The sequence below is a fragment of the Myotis myotis genome, unplaced genomic scaffold (assembly GCF_014108235.1).
Source record: "Myotis myotis isolate mMyoMyo1 unplaced genomic scaffold, mMyoMyo1.p scaffold_m19_p_2, whole genome shotgun sequence".
NCBI classification, from domain to species: Eukaryota; Metazoa; Chordata; class Mammalia; order Chiroptera; family Vespertilionidae; genus Myotis; species Myotis myotis.
This window is the reverse complement of record NW_023416324.1, coordinates 166,267,478-166,287,996: the sequence shown is the minus strand read 5'-3', so window position 1 is coordinate 166,287,996 and position 20,519 is coordinate 166,267,478. Positions and strand designations below refer to the sequence as shown.

At 40.8% G+C, this 20,519-nt stretch overlaps 1 protein-coding gene across 3 annotated transcripts in view; it reads right to left on the bottom strand.

The window, feature by feature from the left end:
• ATP13A4 (ATPase 13A4) overlaps positions 1-1,349 on the bottom strand; it is a 254,996-nt gene extending 253,647 nt beyond the window's left edge. For 2 of the 3 annotated variants that reach the window (XM_036348287.1, XM_036348288.1), the window contains exon 1: positions 994-1,340. In XM_036348287.1, the coding sequence (XP_036204180.1) occupies positions 994-1,056 (63 nt within the window). In that variant the 5' untranslated portion in view covers positions 1,057-1,340. Of the gene's footprint in view, positions 1-993 lie in introns of all 3 variants that reach the window. The other variant, XM_036348289.1, reaches the window with a different exon arrangement.
• Positions 1,350-20,519: the final 19,170 nt, after the last annotated feature.

Genomic DNA, 20,519 nt, shown 5'->3' with positions numbered 1-20,519 from the left:
TTCAGTTTTGATAACAGAAGAAATCTACTTCTGAAGGTCCAAAAAAATGCTGTTGCTATAGGAACAGGTAAGCAGATTAGACTTGAAAGACCAGTTTAGGAACAAAGAGCGTAATAGACAGGGCTAAGGCAAATAACCAAGAAAGCACTTAAAGGAAATATCTTTTGGGTTTGTTATTTACATATTAATTTCAGGAAGATCAAATGCTATTATAGAATGAGAGCATCACATTGTAATTACACCATTACTGACATAAAAGACTCTGCTTACACAATTAGCAGAAAGGTCTTATTAAGTAGAAATACGCATTTCTAACTCTCTCTTGATTACAGTGTAATTGAGAAATACAGCTTTAAATTCTGCAAAAGAATTGTCTTTGATTTTTCTACAGTTCCCCAGATCGGAACACATCTGAAATAAAAGAGAACATGAACTTCATCAACTTCTATAACTAGGGAGCTACAGGCGAAATTCTAGAAGTAAACAGAAATGTGTGTATAATTGTTAATATTCCACACATCTGTACTGTCCAACAGTCTTTGTGCACACAGATCTGTGAGAAGAGAAAAAGATCAGACACCCGGCTGCACTCCTATTTCCTATTGACGGTCTGCTTCTTGCTATCGGGGAATACCCTGCTCCCGGCCTTAGGGATGTGCTGAAATTATAAGAAGCTTTGAACAGAACTTGCTTTCCTGGGAAGGCTCAAAAATGCATCATAAAGTGGCATTGTGCTTCTCTCCCTTTCCGTTTTATTTTAAAAAGCAAACATTCATGATAAAATGAATACAATATGTTCAGTCTAGCACATTTATGCTGTCAGAGGTTCTATTTATGGGGCAGGGATATTTCTTGGCCATTAGTCTTTCTCACATTAATCCCAGAGTGTCAAGTTCTAGAGAAGTGTGTGCGTGTGTGTGTGTGTGTGTGTGTGTGTGTGTGTGTGTGTGTGTGTGTAGGAATGGGAAGAGAGGAAAGCAGCTAGAATCTTACCATCTCATTCTCTTCTCCTTCGTTGAGCAAAGCATGCTGGCCCTTCTCAAAGTGGTCCCCCATAGACAAGTGCTTCCACTCCTCCTCCCTGACCTTCCCAGAGCAGGAGCTTCCAGGAGGAATTTGCCGAGCCACCGGAGTCGCCAGCTGACTGAAAGAGTTAATGATCCTCCAGGTTACAACTCCTTCTTGCGCACACACCTGCACTCAGCAAATGACAGTACTTAGCAAGCTGAACTAACTCCTCCCATGAGTCACCCTGTGCTCCAGGACTTTCTGCCTGCTCCTTACTGCATTTCCTCAGAGCGGCTGTCCCAAACGAGACTGCTCCCAGGCTGACCTTTTTGTGCCCAACTTACAGGGAAAGAACTCATTGCCTGCCCAGTGCCTGCCAGCATAAGGCATCTGACTGCAAATCCAACCGGACAATGCAGAGTTGGCAGGACCTCCTGAGGAACTGGGCAGACTTAAGAACTCCCACGTCACTGCTTTATTTGTTGAGGCTAAGGAATTGGGGCTGGGTGAGGCTCTTAGAGTAGCAGATTTTTTTATATATATATTTTTATTGATTTCAGAGAGCAAGGGAGAAAGAGAGAGAGATAGAAACATCAATGATGAGAGAGAATCATTGATCAGCTGCCTCCTGCATGCCCCACACTGGGGATAAAGCCTGCAACCCAGGCATGTACCCTGGCAGCAATCGAATGGTGACCTCCTGGTTCATAGATTGACGCTCAACCACTGAACCACACCAGCCGGACCACAGGGCTGCAGGTGTTATTTCCTTAATGAAAGCCCTAATCTTTCGGCTTTTAATAGCATCCAGATTCATTTTACTTACAAAAGGTACAAGTGATGATCAATCCTCTTCAGGAGGTATTTGTAATCACATGTCTTTGTGTAAGCAAAAAGCATTCTTAATGTGTATGTGGAATTAAGTTTACTTTTGTGAAAACCATGTCAAAAAAGAACAAAGGTATAATCAAACTATTTTATGTAGTCTCTTTCACCAAAATATTGGTAGCTAAATGCCTAAGGAGGGCTAGAAATAAAATAATCAGGTAACTTTGTGACAAAACTCATTTTTTAACTTATTCACACATTCATTCAATATACATTGTTTGAGCACAGCAACTACATATACAAATAAAGTCATATTTGCTACCTCAGACTGATGTAGGGATTTAATCATAAATAAATAGAATAGAAGTTGTTGGTTACTTTGAAAGTTTGAAAGGTACTTGTAATCACATTTGTGTGTGCAAAAAAAACCATCTACCTAATGTGTACGTGGTACTAGGTTTACTTTTGTGAAAACACGTAGAGAAAGAACAAAGGTACAATCAAACTATTTTATGCAGTCTCCTTTCATTAAAATACTGGTTGTTAAACTCTTAAGAAGGACTAGAAATAAAATATTTTTCCAACATCTCTGTAAAGTTAGTAGTCCAATGTCATAGATGAGCAATCTTCACAGCCCTACACAAGCCCCCTCTCCCCCCCCCCCCCCCCCCCGCAGCTAGTTATTGATCCTGGCTTCAGGATTTGGGGTGACTGTAAATCCATGTGCTTTCTGATACAGTCATGCACTGCATAATGACCTATCATTAACAACAGACCTCATATATTACACTGGTCCCATAAGATTATAATGGAATTGAAAAATCCCTACTGTAATAGTGTCAATAATAATAAAAAAAATCCTTATTGTCTAGTGATGTCATAGACATTGTGGCCACCGTAATGTCACAGCTCAATGCATTACTCACGTGTCTGTGGTGATGCTGGTGTAAACAAACAGACTGACCATCTTATAAAAGTACAACACATACGATTGTGTATAGTACATAGTACTTGATAATAATAACAAATGACTATATTACTCGTTTATGTATCTACTATACTATACTTTTTATCTTCTTTTTATCTTTATTTTATGGTGTGCTTTCTACTTAAAAAAATAAATAAAAAAGGGTTTGCTGTAAAACAGTATGCCCTGTTATGCTGGCATCAGCCCATACATCTTGTGTTTACCGTGTCTCTTTATGGCAGCATTTTCTCTTATTCGTGATTTATTCTCCCCATCATTAAGCAGTACCTGACTGTATTCCAGAAATAAGGGATAAAGTGGAAGGGGAGTGTCCATTATTGTCTGCAATAGGATAAAAGATTTTGCCCTTACTTCCCCCACCCCCTTACCCCCGAGAAAGAAGCAGATTTTGTCATGGAATCAATTGCTTGCCCAAGCTCTTCAGCAAAGGTGGTGTTTGGGGTATCCCCATTTTCCCAAGGATACCACCATGGGCCCAAGACCTAGATGGGCTGCTCTGCCCTGACTCACAAGATCAAAGGAAGGGGAGTCCCTCTGGAGGACCCTGGGCACGCTTCCAACAAGACCAGGGCCAATCAGATTTGGGAAAGGCAGGTTCTGGTGGGGAGCAAAGAACAAAGACCAGCACAGGAAGAAAGAAACATCCTGGAGGAAAACAGAAGGCCTAATACGAGGTAGCTACGATTTCATTTTTCAAGGCAATTCAGGAAGCTCATGGATCCTTAATGAGGATTCACTTCTTGCCACCAAAAGATGCCCACAGGTTCTTTACTTGGATATATTCTATGTAATTGTAATAAACTTGCATTACATTTCCAGCTCCTCATCTTTGGAAATAATATTAACTGCTAGTTCATGGGCCATGCCAAAGAGATTGACATTGCCCTAATGGGGGCAAGCAAGAAATTTGGGCTTTGTAGAGGTTAAGCAGAACTTAAAGAAATGATGCTTTAGCAAAAAAAAAAAAAAGTTTTTAATAGCATTTACCTTTTCTTATTATGACATTAATGTATGTTTATTGTGGAAAATTAAATAATGCAGACAAGTGAATAAAGCAAAAAATAAATTCTCCTACTCATAGATAGTCACTGTTAGAATTTGGCTGTATTCCTTTCTTTCTTTTTAATCCAAGCATCCATGGATAATAACAGGCTCGTCCTATATAATAAAGAGCTAATATGCAAATGATCATCATGCCATCATGCCATAATGGCTCAGACACTCAACACTGGAGAGAGAGGAATGGGGACCAGCCACACACAAATGAGCTTGCCAGAGAATAATGGGGATCAGCCAGGCACAAATGAGCTTGTGAGAGAGGTATGGGGACCAGCCAGGCTGCGGTCCGGGAGAGGGACAAGCCACCAGCCTGGCAGTCCCAGGCACCAGCGGATGCACCTGCAGCTGTACCCTGGAAGAGGGACAAGCTGCCCACCCTGTGGTCCTGGGCACCTGCGGCTGCCACCCAGTGAAGCCGCCCACCCACGGTCTCCTGTGGCTGCTGCTGGCCCAGGCAAAGCCGGCCCAGGTCCTGGGTGCCTGTGGCCAGCCAGAGGGAGGGAAGACTGGGCCCCAGGTGCCTGCAACTGGCCAGAGGAGGGAATTCTGGGTCCCGGGTGCAGGGCGTGGCAGAGGCGGTTAGGGGCAATCAGGCCAACAGGGGAGTAGTTAGGGGGGGATCAGGCAGGCAGGCAGAGGGGTTAGGAGTGATCAAGCAAGCGGGCAGGTGAGTGGTTAGGAGCCAGCGGTCCTGGATTGTGAGAGGCAATTGGATATCCCCCGAGGGTTCCTGGATTGGAAAGGGTGCAGGCCGGGCTGATGGACCCCCCCCCCCCCCCGCGCACGAATTTTGTGCACTTGGCCTCTAGTGTTACATTTAAAAGTGTGTGTCTTGTTTTTACTTAATATTTTAATACCTTTTCCATATCACTAAACATTTCTGAATTTTTTTATATTTTACAGACACATATTATTCTAATATATTGGGTATCTATCATAGATTCTACTAGATAAATATTAACAAATAGTCTTTCAGGAAAACTTCTTTATATTCTTAACATAGGCATGTCATCAAATATTTTAATAGTAAATTAAAATATTGTGAACTAGCCTGGCCAGCATGGCTCACTAATTGAGCATCAACCTATGAACCAGGAGGTCATGATTTGATTCCAGGTCAGGGCACATGCCCAGGTTGTGGGCTCAATCTCCAGTGTGGGGCATACAGGAGGTAGCCAATCAATGACTCTCTCTCATCATTGATGTTTCTTTCTCCCTATCCCTCTCCCTTCCTCTCTGAAATCAATAAAAATATATTTTTAAAGAAAATATTGTGAACTACAACACTAGGCTTTGTGAATGACATCTGGGCTAAGAGATGCAATCTGGCCAAAAGGATTGAGATATTAGTAATAGGCCCCTGCAAAGAGTGGGTTAAAGGGGTGATAAATATCATAGAAAAGAATGGTGAGGCCAATGTTGCCATTGAATCTAATAGAAGTGTGACCAGGGCTCATGCTGGGATAGTGCATGTCTGTACATGTATGTGTGTGCATACATGTGTGTGTGTGCACGTAAGAGAGAATGGGGTCATCAGTGGGATGAGGAAGGAGACAGGCCTGTTGCTGTCCAGATACATGGAATGTTCTCTTGCAGCGAATGTATAAGCTGGAGACCATCTGTTCTATCATAGGGGTTAAAAAGAGCGAAGCAAATAAAATCCTGGAGACTCAAAATTAAGGCTAATCAATGAGGTAGTAAGTTTCAATAAGTGAAACTGGAATTTAGGGAAGTAGCAAAAAGAATACATTAAGGAAACAAAGGCAGGGGTATTGGCTACAGAGAACCATGGTCTAAATGCATCCATTATACCTGGAGGAGAAGAAATCTTGCTCCTTCCAGCATCCGCACAGGTGTGTGAGTTGAGGACTCAGGTGCTCCATTCTATACTGCTTTTCTCCTCTGCATATCTCCTCGATATGATGCTCACTCGATGGCCATCTCGTGCCTCCCTTCATGAAGCATTTACCTTTGCTGAGCAGCAAAAAGCACTCTACAATATTACAAGGGCAAGGCAAATAATACTGGTCTTTTGGTACAGGTGAGAAAACTGAGGCTCAGAGCAGTGAATTGACTTGTTCAAGATCACATAGTGGGAGAATAAGCAGCAGGAAGTGAGTGTGTTTTCCACCTTATATTCCAAAATACTTGACCACTTAATAGCTTCATATGCAAGCTCCTGGCTGCTGATGCCAGCAGAGAATGCTGACTGGAGAAGGTGCCCTATACAGGGACACTAGAGGGGCCAGGGGAGAGGAAGGCTAGAACATCTCAGGGTGTGACATCTGGATTGGAATCAGACCAGCCAATCACTGAAGCGTCTTTCAGTGCCAAGATGATCTGGCTCTGAATTTCTCTCACTTAAAAAGCTGGGTTGCCCACATTAGACAGTGGTGCTGGCAGAGCTTGGTTCTGATTCTTTCTCTCTCCAGTGCTGATGGCCTTTCAAAGATCCCTGGAAACCCAGGACTCCAAAACTGCCCTTTTGAGCCTGGCACCCTTAGATTACAATGCCCCTTTCAATGTTAAGAACTTCCCAGAAATCAGAATACGCAACGATACAGCAAACATCAGCATGTTCACTCTGGACTAAGTGCTTTCCGTGCATCATCTTCCAATGCCATGTCCCAAGCCCTCCCTATCTTGTCTAAGTAACAGGACATGCCTTACAGTTCTATGATATAGCCTTGGCTTTACACAATTGGTGTGTCCTGGAAACATCCCTTTTAAATCTAACTTTCCAAATAAAATCTCTCAAATATCCTAGAGAGAATGTTTAAGGAATCATTTTCTGATCCTTTTATAAAAAAGTGAATGTTGACCTATGAACCAGGAGGTCATAGTTCGATTACAATCAACTCTAAAAGATTTAGTAGAAACTAAGGAATCTTTGTTCGAACACAGTGATAGCAAATGTCAAGGCAATCATTGGCGCCCAAGCTATTGAAGTTAATTAAACAAATGTTAAATAAATGAATGGATGGAATCTGTCAGTAAAATGTCTAGATTTGAATTCAGACCACACCAAATCCACATCTGCTATTCTCACCACAGCACATCACACCCTGGGAGGCATGTGTAGTGCAGAATAGAAATATCAAACAGGCAAAATTAACATATGGGGAGACTGATATAAAGAATAAACTTTCACTGGACAGGTGTGGCTCAGTGGTTGAGCGTTGACCCATGAACCAAGAGGCCATGGTTCCATTCCCAGTCAGGGCACATGCCTGGGTTTTGGGCTCCATCCCTAGTGGGGGGGGCATGCAGGAGGTAGCTGATCAATGATGCTCTCTCATCATTGATGTTTTTGTCTCTTTCTCCTTCTTCCTTCCTCTCTGAAATCAATAATTTCCGTTACCCATTTGCTTATGGCATTGAAAGACATGTGCCATATAAACAAATAAAAGCTCTGAGCTTCATTGGTTGTTAATGCCAGCCTCTTCTCCCTCCCAAATAATCATTGATTGATCCACTGAGAGTCTTTCTCCATTCTGTATAGAATCCTACTCACTGATGAAAAAGAAACCTTGCATGAGTCATTTCCAAGTGGACATTAGGAAGGATGGTAAATAGGGAGTCCCAATAACCAGTCCCAGCTTCCTCTCTCTCTCTCTCTCTCTCTCTCTCTCTCTCTCTCTCTCTCTCTCTCTCTCTCTCTCTCTCTCTCTCTCTCTCTCTCTCTCTCTCCTCTAGCAGGGACATGTTCTTCATTCCCACCAGGGGACTCAGGCTTGTTCCTTGTCATCCCAGGCCCATGGTGGGGGTCCTGAATTTAGCTCAGCCTCGCTCTCCACTGTCCAACACCTAGTCACACTCCTCACTGGTCAGATGCTGTGCCCTGATCCTGCCAATAAGATCCTACCCCCTGTGGGTACTACTGTTACCAAGTTCCTGTCTGGCAGCCTCCAAACCTTCCTACGAATAAGGACTAGCCTTTCTTTTCTCAGGCTCCTACCAGGAATTGGGATACGGCCCCAGGCCCCAAGTCTCTGGTTGGACTTGGTCACTAGAGGACAGACTCCTGGAGCCAGTTTCCCGTCTGTATTTCCAAGTATCACGTGCCCCATGTTCCTCCTTGCTGTGCTCTAGCTGCTTGTTGGGAATAATGCCACTTCTCTCTAATGGCCTCCCTCCCCTTCCCCCTTGGCCAACCGCTCTCCTGAACTATAAGCAAGTTGACATAAGCTTCAGTTGCCTGCTAGGTTGGACTTCCTTTGCCAGTCCCTGCAATTTCATCTATTGCCCAAGTGCAGAGTTTTACCAAGTGGTATGTCCAATGCCATGTCCCAAGCCCTCCCTATCTTGTCTAAGTAACAGGACATGCCTTACAGTGCTATGATATAGCCATGGTTTTACACAATTGGTGTGTCCTGGAAACATCCATTTTAAATCTAACTTTCCAAATAAAATCTCTCAAATATTCTAGAGAGAATGTTTAAAGAATCATTTTCTGACCCTTTTATAAAAAAGTGAATGTTGACCTATGACCCAGGAGGTCACAGTTCGATTCCCAGTCAGGGCACATGCTGGGTTTCGAGCTCAACGCCCAGTAGGGGGCGTGCAGGAGGCAGCGGATCCATGATTCTCTCTCATCATTGATGTTTCTCTCTCTCTCCCTCTCCCTTCCTCTCTGAAATAAAACATCTTTTTTTAAAAAAAAAAAAAGTGGGGAGCAATATGGTGCCGTGTGAAGGGTATTACCAAAGACCCGAGTCCTTGATTTGAGTCCCGCCTCTTACAGATTGAGATCTTGGAGTAATCATTACACAGCGTTCCTGGCATTTTTTCTTTACTTGAGAAACAATGAGGGTAATTTAATCATTTTTAAAGCCCAGTCTAGTTGTAGCAGTCTGTGATTCCTAATAGTTACACCTGAACATATATTGTTTTGTATATTTAAATATTCAGGGAACAAGTTCTCAACATTAACTACACTGGCATGAGCTTTCTGCCTGGGTTCTGCTCTTTTATTGCTGTTGTTTATGTTTTTATTTACTGTCCTTCATGACCTGAAATTGTTATAATAGGTGACAACTAAGGTAAGCTCCACAGAAGGGGAGCTGCCTTATCTTTAGAGAGAAGTTTTGTATTTTTTAATGTTTGGAAATAAAAGCAAGGAGAGCTCGACTGAATGTGAACGTATGGGCCACCCCAAGCCACCTGAGAAAAGTCAGAACCTGGTGCTGAGCGGGGATGGCTGATTGCGATGCCTCCGAGAAAGAGGGACAGCCATCATCCAGCTCTCTTCTTTGGTAATTAATGGGGGAGGCTTTGTATCTTTGCATTAGACCCTTTCATCTAAGGGTTGCTAAATGTTTTACAAACATCCATTAATCCAATTAAACTTCATCTCACGGCCTTGAGGCAGGTGAGGTGAAGTTCGCTTCGGGTAACCACATCTGTGCTTGCTCCAGTGTCATCCACAGGTTAGGCCCACGGTCGGCAAACTGCGGCTCTCGAGCCACATGCGGCTCTTTGGCCCCTTGAGTGTGGCTCCTCCTAAGCCTTAGGGGTACCCTGATTAAGTTAATAACAGTGTACCTACCTATATAGTTTAAGTTTAAAAAATTTGGCTCTCAAAAGAAATTTCAATCGTTGTACTGTTGATATTTGGCTCTGTTGACTAATGAGTTTGCCGACCACTGGTTAGGCATTAGTACAGATGAGCATAATTAATAATAACAGTAAACTTTGAGTTCAGATAAAATGGTGTAACGCAAGGTCTCACGCATTTTACAAAGGTCAGATTCAGGTAATGGGGACCGAAGAGGAAGCTGGAGGGAGTTTATTGCCTGTGATGACAAGGCACTTTTAAGTCAGGTTCCAACCACTCCACACATGACCTTGAACAGTCGTTTGTGACTCCTCTGTTACTCAGTTGCTACAGCTTTCAAGTGACTTCACAGAGGTGTTGCAAGGAATCATATTTGCAACATGCTGTGGAGTTCTTAGATAAAAGGTGGAAATGAATACATGATGAAGCATTATTGCCACTTGTCTTCACACCATCTAAAAGATTAGGCAAGGGAAGTACAAGTGCACTCACAGTCCTGCCAGAAACCAGTCCTGGCATTATTTCCATTTAACATCTAGTCTATCTACCCAGAGAGATTGAGAACTGTTCAGAGTGGCCCACGTGCTCCTGCGATAAGTGAAAGCAAGTTGAAACACCAGGTCAGCAAAGAAATAGCAAATTATTTATTTTCTTCCTTTTCCATTCTTATTTGAGATGAAGTGGTTAAAGGAAATGAGTGCAGAGAGAGAATGAGAATCAGGGAGTGGCTGAAGCAGCTTTTCCTCTCAATTCTGTTATTAGTCTGCAAGTATAATCCATTGTCTCTGAATGAGCTTGTGCAGGAGTCCTCCTCTGTGCCTTTGCTTGCAGTCTCCTTTGTCGATGTTTTCCCTCTCTGCCGGGGCTGACCAGCAGAGCGACCGATGAATGGATTATTCCGGCACAACATTTGCTGTGAACAAGAGGGCTAAAGAACGGCCTGGCTAAAGGAACCAGGCTTTGATTGCCTGCTACATTAGGTTTTTATTGTAACAGCAGTTTGAGATAAAGTTTATCTTTTAGATACAATCAGTTAGGGTAAGTAATTTGGGGAGGACACATGTGTTTGTAGTGTCCTTTAAGCAAGGACTCCCAAAGATTCCTTTGGATAAATACCAAGGAGGGTGATTGCTGGATCATCTGGTAAGATGTTTAATTTTTTAAGAAACTGTCAAACTGCCTTTCATAGTGGCTGTACATTTTGCATGCTCACCAGCAAAGAGTGGGTGTTCTTATTGCGCCACACCCTTGCCATTATTTGGTGTTGCCAATGTTTTGGTTTTGGGCCATTTTAATGGGTGAATAGTGGTACCTCATTGTTGTTTTAATTTGCAATTCCTTAATGAGATAATCAGATAAGTTGACAACATGTCCACACCAACACCTGCACATGAATTTTTATAGCAGCTTTATTTGAAATTGCAGAAACTTGGAAGCAACCAAGACGTCCTTAATGTAAGTGAATGGATAAATAAACTGTGGTATATCCAGACCATGGAATGTTATTCAGCTCTAAAAAGAAATGAGCTATTAAGCCATGAAAAGACATAGAAGAAACTTAAATATATATTACTAAGTGAAAGAAATTAATCTACAAAGGTAATATACTATATGATTCCAACTATATGACAATTGGAAAAGGCAAAACTATGCAGATAGTAAAAAAAAAAAATTTACTGTCAGGGATTAGGGAGGAATGAATTAAGGGGAGCAGAAAGAATTTTTAGGGCAGTGAAAACCACTCTGTATAATACTACAATAATGGATACACATTACTATACATTTGTCAAAACCCATCTAATGTACCACACCAGGAGTGAACCCTAATGATAACTGTAGGCTTGGTGAAAATTATGTGTCAATGTAGGTTTGTCCCATTCTGATCAGAAATGTTGGTGTTGAGGGAGGATGTGTGTGTGCACTTTTTATATTCTTGGGGACTTATTTTGCTATTCATTTTTGGTTTAGATGTTGTTATGGCATAACCAGGTTTAATAAGGTAATTTCGTGTGAAGTTTTTCCTGTAACTCTTAATCAATTACACACTCATTTCAACCCCAGAATGGTGTACGAATTGCCAAGTATACTCAAGAACCCAGCCAGAAGGGAACAGAGCACGTATTGTCAATTTTGAACAATAGAATGAAATATTTCTCTCCCGCCTGCACACCAGCACTGCTGTAGCTTTACCACGTCATATTTCACCACTTCCCAACCTCTATCTGTTGAGATAAAGTTGGATATCTTCTTGCTTTTATTTTTTCTCTTCTAAATATTTAAATGATTGCCTGCTAGAGCTTTTTTGAGGTATGATTTTTATTGATACACAATTCACATACATAAAATTCACCCTTTTAAAAGTGTACAATTCAGCCGGCTGGTGTGACTCAGCAGTTGATCATGGACCCATATACCTGAAGGCTGCCAGTTTGATTTCTGTCAGGGCACCCGCCTGGGTTTCTGGCTTAATCCCCAGTAGGGGGTGTACAGAAGGCAGTTGATTCATGTTTCTCTCTCATTGATGTTTCTATCTCTCTCTCTCCTTCTCCCTTTCTCTCTCTGAATCAATTTTTAAAGACCATATTTTTAAAAATAAAGTACACAATTCAGTGAATTTTAGTATATTCACAAAGTTATGTAGCCATAACCACTAATTCCAGAACATTTTCATCCACCTAAAAAAAACCCCACACTCCATGTATTCTGATCTTGTAATAAAATGTTAATTTCATTTTCTTATTTATATGGTTAAACTGTGCTAATAAGTTTTGGAAATTTAAAGAACTGCATATTTGTTTTTTTGTAATTAAAACTACAATAGTTACTATTTTATGTTTATCTTAATTTTTGCCATTTGCTCAAGATTTTATACATACTACTACACATATTTCAGTCTTGGCCTTATTGTTTGCTACTGTCTGGTTGGAGGTATCAGGGCTGACAGTTGTATGTAGCTTGAAGCAAAGCAAGTATACACAATGAAGGTAAAAATAACTCTTCTTTATTGCAAACATACTGTTTCCAAAGCACTAAACCTCATAGTTTTAGGAGGTAACATCTGTTATCATACTTTTTATTTTACCTGTGAGCAAATGGAGGCTTATGGAGTTTTTGAAACTTACTATCCTTAAGTGGTATAACTAGTAAAGCCCAAATCTGACCCCAAATTCAGAGTACACGCCTTTAACCACTATGCTCTACTACTTCCTGATACACTGAGTGTTTGGTTTAATTGTACAAACACCACTTGATCAGTGCTGGACAATGCGCTTTCAAATCCTCATTCCATTCCTCTGATACCAGGTGGAAAGAGCCAGCTCCAGTAGATTACATGATCACACAGCTCACCTTGCACAGACGAGCAGCTGAAACCCGGGTTTTTCCCCAGCGCCAATGTGGACGTGTTCATCTACATTAATTGGAGCTTCTGAGAGTTCTCAGACTTCTGTTCCAGCTCTCACAACTAACTACCCCTATCTTATTTGTTTGCATATTTAAATCCCTGCATCAGTCTGAAGGGAGCATATATGACTTGCTTTATATATGTTGTCCCTGTGTTCAAATAATGTGTTTTGAATGAATGTGTGAATAACCCAAAGTATAAAATGACTACCCAAGGGTCTATACTGACACAAATACAAGATAGAATAAATAAAGGAGCCTTTGCCACATACTTACCGGAATATTTTATTTCTAGATATCCTGAAGCATTTAACCACCAATATTTCAGTAGATGACTACATAAAATGTTATTATGCCTTCTATACATGTACACCTATTATAAAAGTAAACTTAATTCATTATGCACATTAAGTAGTATGCTTTTTTCATACACACAAAAAATGTGATTACAAATACCTTTTGAAGAGAATTGGTCATATTTTGTACCTTTTGTGAGCAAAATGAATGAGGATACTATTAAAAGTTGATGGACTGAGTCTTTCATTAATCAAATAAAATCCTCAGCCTAAAGCCAGGCTCCACAACTAGCTGGGGGGGGCTTGTGCAAGGCTGCAAAGATTGCTCAACTATAAAATAGGAATAATAACTTCACAGGGCTGTTGGAAGAACAAAAGATGTGCAAAATGTGTGCCTAAGTGAACATAAGCCTAGTGGCCAGCTCTTTGTTTCTAATAGCATTCTCCTCAGGGTGGGGGAATGGCTGATAACAGGACCTGGGCACCATATATACAAGAGGAGCCTGGAGCCTCATTTAGCTCCAGAAAGTAAGAGAGAGAGAGAGAGAGAGAGAGAGAGAGAGAGAGAGAGAGAGAGAGAGAGAGAGAACAATAATAGGGGATAAATAAAAAAAGCACTTCAGCAACTGCAAGAGCTCTCAATGACCAAAGCTAAAACAATTTGAGTAACAAAATTTAAAACTTTGATTTGGATTATAACCCAAAATGTAAAGTAACTATCCATGAGTCTACACTGTTGTGAATAATGGACAGAGTAAATAAATGAGGAAGAAGAGAGAAATCTCCTACTCTGAAGAATCCAAATAATTTATGGACACACTGCCCGCTCAAGGAGGGTTCCATGGCTCACCCACCCTTAAAGTGTGAGCTGCTTATGGTGACTTCCACCAAAGAATACAGTATGGGGCAGGGGGATGGGGGGTGGGGAGAGAGGAATAACTTTGCAGTGGAGAAACCTGACAAATACTGTCTTCTGCCTGATGATCAAGGTCAACATCAATAGCGATAAGTCATGTTGACAGCATGAGATAACATGTTATGTTATGGCACTTTACCCCTGTGATGTTCCTCCTCAAAACGCATAATTTCAGTCTGGTAATGAGAAAAACATCAGACAAAACCCAATAGAGCAGTGGTTCTCAACCTTGGCTGCACATTAGAATCACCTGGGAATCTTTTTAAAATCCTAATTTCTGGGCCTCATCCTCTTGAAATTCTGTTTCTTTGTTATGGGGTGGGGCCACAACATTAGTAACAAAGAAACAATTTCCAGAGGATGAGGCCCAGAAATCAGGATTTTAAAAAGATTCCCAGGTAATTCTAATGTGCAGCCAAGGTTGAGAACCACTGCAATAGAGGACATTGTACAAAATACCTGATTAGTACTCCTCAAAACCGTCAAAGTTGTTAAACACAGGAAAGTCTGAAGAACCGTCACAGCCAGAGCAGGATAAGACATGAAAACTATATGTATTGTGGTGTTCTTGGACAAATAAAGAATATTCAGTTAAAACTAAGGATATCTGGAAAAAATATAGACTTTAGTTAATAGTAATTTATCAATATTGGTTCATTAGCTATGATAAATGTGCCATACTAATGCAAGCTGTTAACAATGGGGGAAACTGGGTTCAGACATAAGGGAACTCTCTGTATTATTTTCACAATTTGTCTGTAGATCTAAAACTATTCTAAAATAAAAAGTTCATTCTTTCCGCAGCAGTGTGAATACCATGTGTTTGTTACAGTAACTGGGAACTACCTGCTTTAATTTTGTAGCATCCCCACCTTTGTTCGTCACCTTGTTAAAATGCTAGAAGCCACCTGGATGGCAATGTCAGGATTTAGACCTAGGTTAATGGTATACTGGCCTGGGCTTTCCAGAACCAACCAACCTTGGTTTAGTGAGGTAACTCTGCCCCCTATGGGCATAGTATTTAATCTACACTTAGTGGCAAAGGACAGCCCACGTGCTCCAGTCACTTTTGATGTTTCAAAGTCTGGGCAAGAGTCAAGATACACTTGGAACCCCTGATCTGCTGAGACCATGCCCCACTTTGTTCATATGCACAGAACTTTACCTCCCCAGGGTGTTCTCTAAATCCAGCGCCTTAGACCACTCGGCCACGCTACCTGCGTCCCAGGGTGTTCTCTAAAGAAAGACGCATCCATGTGAGGGGACCGGCTGATGGAAATGGAAATGGCGTGGCTCACTTATGCTAAGTGAAATAAGCCAGTCCGAGAAGACAAATACCATATGATTTCACTTATATGTGGAATCCAATGAACAAACTAAATAAACAAAATAGAAACTGACTCATAGATACAGAAAACAGACTGGCAGCTACTAGAGGGGAGGTGCTGGGTGAAAAAAGTAAAATGGTTAAGCAAAAACAAACAAACGAACAAAAAACTCATAGACACCGACAACAGTAGGGTGATTATCAGTGGGGAAGGGGATCAAGTAGGAGAGGGTAAAGGGGGGACAAATGGCGAAGGAAGGAGACTCGACTTTGGGTGATGAACACACAATACAATGTACAGATGATGTATCATAGAATTGAACACCTAATCCCTATATAAATTAATTAACCAATGTCACTCCAATAAATTCAATAAAAAATGTTTAAATGGGATAAAAGAGAATACAGTGTATAATATCTATAACATAAAACGTGTTAATCAACTCTTTTTGTTATCGTTGGGGCTTCCAGGCAACAGTAGGCTATTAGTAGTTAAGTTTTGGGGGAGTCAAAGTTATATGTGGATTTTTGAGTGAGCAGAGGATTGGCACCATTAACTATTGTGTTGTTCAAGGGTCAACTGTATACACATACACACATAAACAATAATACATATTTCTTAAGTCACCATGTGCAGAAAATGTAACATATTTTTACATCTCAACTTGACTTTTTAAAATAATTTTTCCTTATTATTAATCACAGAAAATTAATCTAGTCAACTATCAGGTAGTTCAGTCAGTGCAGGATATTTCCACCACTTTCTGTTAAGACAGTCGAGTAAGGATTTCCCCCTTCCCTCTTTCTTCCATTGAATTGGCATCCATGGTCATTGGCTTTGTGCATCACAGACTGAGGAAAGACTGGCTTTTCCCCATCCTCAGTCCTTTATTGGCAAAAAGTTGAGCTATCACTTGTATTTGCATATCTGGTCATTTGCATTTACTCTGCCGCCATTGAGACATCGGTGGCTCCACCACAGATTTTGTCTTAGCTTTCTCTCAGTCCTTCTCCACCACCTTTGGGGAAAATGAAACTACTACACATTCCCAAGCCTCCTGGGCTACAGGCAACATGGGGTGTGGTCTCTGGCTAGACCTGCCCCACTTACTCATTTCTTCTCCACTACTACTAGGACATGATAGAACTTCTCTGTCAATATCACTGACCCAGGAATCAAGATACAGTTCTCTGCTGAGGGTCCCCACCACTCTGGGACTTCTATCATTCCCCAAGATATGGGAGCATCACTGAGACCTATACCAGCATCGAACCCAATTATATCAAATCTTTCTTTCCTCAGCTGTGAAATTTTTATCAAATCCATGGCAGGACAACTGGCTCTGACACCATTCATGTTGACAAAGCATATTATTTACAAAATAAAAATTGACTTTTGTACACAAAAATCAGACTTTGAGACTCAGAAATCCAATAGTCTCTTCTGTAAATTTCTAGTCTATTTAGAAAACATAAGTGCTGATAATTATCTTATTTCTCTCTTTTTGCATTCCTGCTGTCACCTTATCCTATGTGCACATGGAAGAGGCTTGAGGGTGAATGAACCATCAGAGGTCAGAGGAGAGTAAAAAGGAATATATATATATATATATATATATATATATATATATTCCTGCACTCTCTCACAATCTGGAACCCCTCAGGGGATGTCAGAGAGCTGGTTTCAGCCTGATCCTGCAGGCCAGGCTGAGAGACCCCACTGGTGCACGAATTTGTGCACCAGGCCTCTAGTATTTATATAAAGAATAGAGAAATCAATAAACAAAGGTTACAGTGTTTATTTATGCATTTTTCTTTTTTATGATTTTTCACATTTTCTAAATTTCTAGAAGGAACATGTTTTATATCATCAGAAAAAGAAAAGTATACGTGTATACACACACATGTATATTTGTATATACATCTACATATATAGTCAGATACAATATATATGTGGGTGGTGATGCTGGGAGTCACTATGTATATCAGCACCACTGTAAAGAAGGGAGAGTAGGGAACCCAAGCCTTGTGTTGGCCACACCCAAAGGTGTCTTCTCCTCCAGTCTCTGTGTTACTTGATCTTTGACCCTATTGACCACTCTTTTCTTGAAATCCCCTCTTTCCTTGGCCTCTATATTAACATGATCTCTGAGCTCTTTTTCTAGTTCTCTAATCCATCGAAAATCTAGACCTCAAGTCAGAGTAATACTGTAATGGGAGAGACTTTGGGAGATACGGGGAGGGGAAGAGGGTGACTTGTATGTAGGAGTAATGTCAAAATATGTGGCCAGAGGGGGTTCTGTGGTAATATAAAGACTACAAATGTCTACTTGAATTTGACAGGCTCTGTGATTACTTTGACCATTGTGGCAGAAGTGAGATGAAAGGCTCAGACCTTAAAAGACCACAGCTTTCACTTCCTGTCACATAGACCCTTTCTCTGGGAGTCCTGAGCCACCATACACAAAGTGAGCTAGTCTAAGAATGCCCTCCTGTGAGGACCCTAAGCTAACCATGTGGATATGCCATTTGGTTGTTTTAAGCCAGTGGTTCTCAACTTTCCTAATGCTGTGACCCTTTAATACAGTTCCTCATGTTGTGGTGACCCCCAACCATAAAATTATTTTCGTTGCTACTTCATATCTGTAATTTCGCTACTGTTATGAATCATAATGTAAATATCTGATATGCAGGATGTATTTTCATTGTTACAAATTGAACATAATTAAAGCATAGTGATTAATCACAAAAACAATATGTAATTATATATGTGTTTTTCCAATGGTCTTAGGCGAACCCTGTGAAAGGGTCAGTAGACCCCCAAAGGGGTCGTGACCCACAGGTTGAGAACCACTGTTTTAAGCCACTAGTTTTGAGTAGTTATAGATAATTACAACAGATTCCTCCTGTGAGAGGGGCTTAATACTAACACATCTCTATAGAAGGAGGTGTAGTGAGAATTGCAACAAAACTTTTAATTATCTTTATAATTGGTTCCAGTATTATTTAGGAAGAGACGTTGATACACCTATTAGGAGTAGAAGGTAAGACCCTAAGGCAGGGGTGGGCAAACTTTTTGACTTGAGGGCCACAATGGGTTCTTAAACTGGACCGGAGGGCCCGAACAAAAGCATGGATGGAGTGTTTGTGTGAACTAATATAAATTCAAAGTAAACATCATTACATTGGTTTTGGTTTTTTTTAGTTTTATCCATTTCAAACGGGCCGAATCCGGCCCGCGGGCCGTAGTTTGCCCACGGCTGCCCTAAGGGGATGAGTTGGCACAAAGAAATAAAAAGATATAACTAACCCACTTTGAATTGAAATGGGTAGGAATTAGGGAGTAAGATAGAGCAGAGAATAGGAAAGTAAGTAGAGATGAGGGAAGAGAAACAGCACGTGCTAGACCCCAAGTTGCAGAAATGACTGAGAGGCTTTTGAAGAACATCGGCATTGAACAAATTTGATTTGGCTGCATATCCATAATGAAAACCTTCCCATTTCTCTAAAACATCTATCAAATTTCCTATTGGTATAGATCCCTTGGTGGTGTTTTTTGTTTTTTATTTTGGAGGGAATTGAGAAAAATGTCTGAGTGCCACACCTCTGTTGAGAACGAGAACAGTAGGTACCAATTCCTACCCTAGATTAATTTAGAACAGCGGTTCCCAACTGGGAGTGATTTTGACCCCCAGACAGCATTTAACAATGTCAGAGACTTTTTGGACTGTCATGACTGGGCAGTTTCTGGCATCGAGTGGGCAGAGGCCAGAAATGCTGCCATAATTCCTACAATGTATGAGACAACCACCCACAGTAAAGAATTGATCAGCATAAAATGTCAGTAGTGCCAAAGTTGAGAAATCCTAATTTAGAGAAAGCAAAAGACCTGAGTCAGATGTGTCTGAGAACCTAAGGCTCCTGCAGAATTTGGAGACAGCTTGGATAACACATTGGACTCGCTGCAATCCGTGGAATGTAGTTTGAATCAACCCTATCCAAATCATCAGGTCAGGATGGCTCTCATCAACATCCGGTTGACACATCAAATGAGAAGATGAATCAGTTAAGGTTCTCATTGCAAGTTATAGAAACTAACTCTGAAGAAACTGAGCAGGAAGGAATGTATTAAGTAATAGTGGACAGCTCATAGAATCCATGGGAGGGCAGGAGATAAGCAGTCTCAGCTGCTCTCCATGTGTCCCTCTTTTGAGCTCAGCATGTCTATTGGACTCATTCATGTGGTTACATGTATGAGTAGTTCATTCCTCTTTGTTGTATTACTTTGTGTAAATTTGTGTAGCTGTTTTCTTGTTAATGAGCACTTGGTTTGAGCTACTGTGAATAAAACAGCTATGAGCATTTTTGGAAGAATCTTTTTAAACCTATGTTTTTATTTCTCAAATAAATCCTTAAGAGTGGACTTGCTGGACCAAAGGGGAAGTGTGTGCTTAACTTTATAAGAAATGCCAAAAATTTTTCAGTGTTTGTACCATTTTACATTCCCCCCTCTCACATCAGCAGTGTCTGACAGTTCTGGTTGCCCCAGACCCTCACCAAACTTGATATTGTCAGTCTTTTGAATTTTAGCAGTTTTAATGGAGATATGGTGTATCTCACTGTGGGTTTAATATACATTTCCCTGATGACTAATAACATTGGGCATTTTGCTTATGTGTTCTTTGGTTATATATATATATATATATATATATATATATATATATATATATATATATAATCTTCCTTTGTGCAATGCTTGTTTGAATTTTTGTGTTCATTTTTAATTGAGTTGTGTCAGTGTATTCAGGCTGCTAGAACAAAATAGCATAAACTGGGTAGCTAATAAAGAGCAGAAATGTATTTCTCACAGTTCTGGAGACTGGGAAGTCCAAGATCAAGGTGCCAGCACGGCCTCATTCTGATTAGTGAGAGCCTGCTTCATGGTTCATATATGAACGTTTTCTCTCTGTACCCTCACACGCCAGAAGGGGCTGGGAGCTCTGTGGGGTCTCTTTTATAAGAGCAAAATTCCCAACCTATTTGGCTTTGCTTGATTTTTTTTGTCTTGGTTTCTCTATTCCACTGGTCCAGGAATTTTCCTAGCTTCTTTCTATCACATTACAGTACTATTTTGTAAC